Source organism: Morone saxatilis, unplaced genomic scaffold, assembly GCF_004916995.1.
Source record: "Morone saxatilis isolate NCDOM2014 unplaced genomic scaffold, NCSU_SB_2.0 Contig22, whole genome shotgun sequence".
In the NCBI taxonomy this organism is placed as follows: domain Eukaryota; kingdom Metazoa; phylum Chordata; class Actinopteri; family Moronidae; genus Morone; species Morone saxatilis.
In genome coordinates, this window is record NW_023339785.1 from 25,991,428 (window position 1) to 25,996,362 (window position 4,935).

The 4,935-nt window shown below is 48.4% G+C and overlaps 2 protein-coding genes across 2 annotated transcripts in view; both read left to right on the forward strand.

Moving 5' to 3' along the window:
- Positions 1–649: 649 nt before the first annotated feature.
- LOC118333676 (mastermind-like protein 1) lies at positions 650–4,098 on the forward strand (the record flags this gene model as incomplete). The annotated part of the gene is given in 1 exon segment (XM_035669424.1): positions 650–4,098. A coding segment is annotated over 1 exon segment (1,050 nt), but the record flags the coding sequence as incomplete, so codon positions are not given.
- A 132-nt stretch (positions 4,099–4,230) lies between these two features.
- The window catches only part of ltc4s (leukotriene C4 synthase), a 2,763-nt gene continuing 2,058 nt past the window's right edge, over positions 4,231–4,935 (forward strand). The window contains exon 1 of the mRNA XM_035669436.1: positions 4,231–4,571. Within this exon, the coding sequence (XP_035525329.1) occupies positions 4,514–4,571 (58 nt within the window). The 5' untranslated portion in view covers positions 4,231–4,513. The remainder of the gene's footprint in view (positions 4,572–4,935) is intronic.

The following is a 4,935-nucleotide window of genomic DNA, read 5'->3' on the forward strand; positions in this document are numbered from 1 at the left end:
CTGTGTGGCTTGGGCCATCACAACGTTCATTTGCAGGATCTTTACTATTATTAATACATTTTATAAAATATAATTAGTAGTTTACATTGATATGAAACAACTTTCTGGCCACATTATGATGTTTCTGCTGGCCGGAGGACGGAGGCAGTTTGTATTAACGCAGTGATGAAGGGAAGTTAGTACATACAGTTTTATTTCAGAGCTTATTGAACCCAGAATGCGTCTGAGCTGTGTGAGTTTTATCAGTTTGATCAGCATACTGGTGGAGCCGCTCGTTGTTGTTGTCGGGACGTTGAGGACAAACACAGCCTGTCTGCTCGCCGCTGATTTGAATGTTAAATAACAGACTGACAGTTCTGATGAACCGTCTGTCTCCAAACGTCTGCAGCTCCGACCCACTGCTGAAACAATCATTAACAGTTTCCACTGCTGCCCGATTAATAACGACTCAAACACTTCACAGGATCAATTGATTAATTGATTGACAGACAATCAGCAACTGAGCTGAAAATATTTCTTTGTATAAAACCAACCAGTCGCGGTTCCTCCAGTTTCATGTGACGTAATAAACTGAACATGAGACATTTATCATTAATCATTCGGTCATAATAAAGAATAATGTTCTTGACAAACTTTGTCTTTTGTGTTCACAGCGTCCTCTCAGCCAATGGGGGGCGTTGGCTCTATGGGAGGCCCCGCCCCCGGGTCGCAGCGCATGTTCCCTCAGAACCAGGGCATGATGGGTATGAACATGGGTCAGGGCGGTGGGCCGGCAGGAGGCGTAGCTCCGCCCCCGGCAGTGAGTCAGGCCGACATCAGTCTGTCTTCCTGCGGGGGCGGAGGGGGCGGGGCCGGCGTGGACGTCCAGCAGGTGCTCTACAACAACATGAACCTTCACCCCAACCACCCGCCGCACGCTGCCCACCCGACGCAGCAGCCCAGCCTGCAGCGCCAGCCTCTGGGCCCAATGAGCGCCGCCTACAGGCAGAACCTTCTGGCTCAGCAGCAGCAGCACCTGAAGGTGCAGCCCAACGCCGCCATGTTGAAGCAGCAGCAGCTGGCGGCCGCCCGCATGCCGGGCTCCATGCAGAACAGTATGGGAGCCAGCCTGCCCGGCTCCATGCCCGGCAGCATGCAGGGCGCCCCGAGCGCCGCCTGGCAGCAGCAGCTCGCCAGCCAGCCGCCCTCCAGTAACGCTGGCCTGCCCCCCAACGCCTTCAACAACCCCCCCAACGCCTTCCACATGCAGCAGCCTCGCATTCCCAAGATGCCGCCTGGCGCTTCACCCTTTAATGCAAACCCCGGCGGGCGTCCGATGGGGGGCCTGAACCCCGCGCAGCAGATGATGCAGACCAACATGGCGGCCCAGCAGAGGGCGCCGCCCAACCCTCAAAGCCTCGGCCCTCCGATGGCCAATCAGCAACAGACTCAACAACAGCAGGCCAATCAGAACCAGGCCGTCCTCCCTGACCTGGCGGCGTTCGGTCCGCCGCAGGGCAGCGGCCGCCAGGGACTGCAGTGTAACCAGGGTTACCAGGTGAGCAGGACTGCCAGCCAGCAGCAGCAGGTGTCGTTTGGATACAACGTGGCGTCGGGGAGCTTCGCCGGGGAGAGCGAGCTGGTGGACTCCCTGCTGAAGGGCCAGAGCACGCAGGAGTGGATGGCCGACCTGGACGAACTGCTCGCCGGCCACCAATAGACGGACTCACCTGCCTGCACCTGCTGAGCTGAGGGCGCACTGAAACACGCAAGACGAGTCGCTGGTGACTTCCTGCAGCAGCCATGTTTAAAAACAAAGAAGAAAAAAGATTTAAAAAAAGATCCAGACAGGAGGTCGGCGTGTTAGCATCCTCACAGCTGTTTGCCCTTTGCTCAGAGACACTTCAGCAGCCGGAGGATTGGACCTCTGTCAGCTGACACCATACCACTGACCCACTGACCCACTGGGAGAAATAAAACCAGTTCAGTCGCAGCGAGCGGAGCTGAAGTGAGAGCCACACCAGGCTCCACACCTGCTAACAGACAGAAAGTAAAAGCTTTATTTCTCCTTAAAACTTCAGTTCAGTTTGTTTGATTCCACTTTTAGACCACAAATACAACCACAGAGGAAGAAATAAAGATCTCCATAGAAACCACGCAGAAACATTAATGATGGTCGAGGTCTCGATTATATCAGACGTCAATCAAACTGACCCTTCCTAAGCCCCGCCCATTCTGCTCTGAGCTACAATCACAGTTGAGCTAACCTCTGGATCAGAAAGGGGCGGGGCTTAGAAAGAGCATCTTAACCCTGATTGGATGATTAAGTTGATAATATAATGCTCTGTGTGTAGCAGGTGTGTGTGTGTGTGTGTGTGTGTGTGTGAGCCCGCGCTGCTCGTCACATGATCAGTGTGTATTTGTTGTTACACACTGTTTACGGACGACTGGAGGCTGAACGGAGGAGTCGTGTTAAGACTACTGAACCTACGGCTCAGTGCTGAACCACTGTACCCGCCCCACAGCGCCACCTACAGACCATCAGTTCGTTCTTTCTGCCTTTGGTTCCTTCAGCAGATGAAAGAAGTTAAATGTTACTGAATGATGTGATGGAGTCGTTTTGTTTTTGCACATTTTACAGCGTTTACTACGAATACTTTATATTCCTGCGGACGCTCTCTGTAAAACCGGATCATGTTTCAGTTTAATGTCAGTGTGCTTTAAATTTACCACAACACGTTACTGTGAGCAAATTAAAGGCACACACGATGCCGGAGATCATTTTCATATTTTATGGAAATATCTGCCATTACGCTGCCGAGAGGACAAATATTTAAATACGCGACACAATGCAGCGTGTTTGCTTTAGGGAAATGAGCCGCAGTCATGTAAAGTGATTTTAAGAGAGGGGGATGAAGGGTCGAGGTCAACTGAGCATTTCTCTTCACAACCATTAAACTTCAGTCAGAGTTCATCTGCAGAAAGTTTATTCAAACCAACAGACTGAATTATTAATTCACCTACAATAAAGCAGTAAAATGTTCCTCACGTCGCTCTGAAGGAACCGCAGCGACACGGGAGCCACTGTACGTCTCCTACAAGCATTAATCCGTCTCCGCTTCACTACACTTCAGCTGCAGTTCGCTGGTTCTTCCTGTAAAAGGATCCACTCGAGCTCATTGGCCTCTCGCAGTGTCTAAAGCTTTCCCAACATCTTCCTGTAGATTTAAAGCAGCAACAGGAAACACAGGTTTCAGTCTGTTCTAAGGACGGTTGCACACGTAGCACCTTGTTTTAAACCGGTTCCACCAAAAGTAAATGTGAATGTTGGGTTCCCAGCAGGAACACAAACACATGGTAAAGTGTGCAGCGCCTCCTGTTCTGGATCACAGTGGTTCTGTAAGAGAACAAACATTAAGTTCTTCTAATTCAGTCAGTGTCACTGTTTCACTATGCAGGTTAAAACTCCAAGTTCTTCATTTAACTGAAGATGGAACTGATTGATGGAGGTAAAAGAGACTTTGGACCTTCTTCACTGTAACGTTTCAGACGCAGTTCTGGTCTCCTGATGTTTCCTGATCTGTTAAAGCTGCGTGCTGTCCGCTCCGACCGCCGGCGCTGAGTCTGACGCTGAATGTGACCTCGTTGTGTCCACATAGTTCTCAGTATATGTTAGTCAGACCTTCGCTTCACGCCCGACTCACCGCCCGCCGTCCGACCTGCTCCGACGTCTGCAGCCTTTAAGGTGGAACTGTGGCCTGCTGGTCCTGTTTTTAAGGTGGAACTGTGATCTACTGTACTGTTTGTGTTTGCAGACCTGTTGTTGTTTTTGTTGTTATTATTAACCGTCTGCTCGGCGCCCGTTTCCCCGTTTCACCGTTTCATCCCGATCGCTGCCGATCTCCTGACGAATCTTCAGCTTCCAGCGTCGCTCAGTTCTCTGGGTTCAACTGTGTAAATGTATAAATATATTTTTTGTATGTATGCCTTTCCTAATGATGTGGAGAAGATAGATGTTATTTTTATATATTGCAGCGGAGTTTTTGTAAGTATTTTATACTTTTGATATGGTTCTCTGTAAAACAAGAGTATTATGTAAATATAGTTCTTTAGAAACACGTTGGTCTCATTCTGTTTGTTCACATTAACACTATTATATTTACTTTATTAAACCTCACTGATCCTTTAGTTTGATGAACAGATCAATGAGCCACAGGATGACTTCAGTAACAAAGAGTTTGACCTGGTGAGGATCCACTTTAATGAGTCGTTCATTATTTAATTCCTCCCTTTAATCCAGCTCTTTTATTTCTACTGAATGTTTTTAATGAGTTTCTTTGATTCCTTCAAGTTTAAAAGCAGAAACAGTTTTCAGGTTACAGATGCCTCCGTTAGTTATGGGATGTTTCAGTTCTGGCTCCGCCCCCTGCAGCTGTTACCTGTCTGTGTCCTCACCGTGTGTCACTGCTCAGGTGTGTTTCACTCTCACCTGTCGCTCTGACCTGTCGCTCTGACTCGTTGCCTCGCCGCTGAGATGTTGGAGCAGGCGGTCGGCCTCGGCGCCGTGACCGTGCTGGGCGTCCTGGAGCAAGGTAAGAGTGCATGCTGGGAAATCTGAGAGGAGACTGAAGGTCGTTAAATTAGGTGAAAATGAAGTTTGGTTGAGACTCATCACTGATCAGATAAATAATAATAACTTTAAATGTGTTTAAATCTAAATTATCATTCAGTTTGAAGCTTTTACAGGTTTTGTTTGTGTTCCTCTGTCGGCTCTGTTTTTATTATGAATCAACTTTACATCTAACAAACAAACAAACTGAACTTTGATCAGCAGGAAGAAAATTATAATAAACAAGGTTTGATTCATATTTTATCCTGTAAACAGAACAAACAACTGTGTGTGTGTGTGTGTGTGTGTGTGTGTGTGTGTGTGTCTGTCTGTGTGTGTCTCTGTGT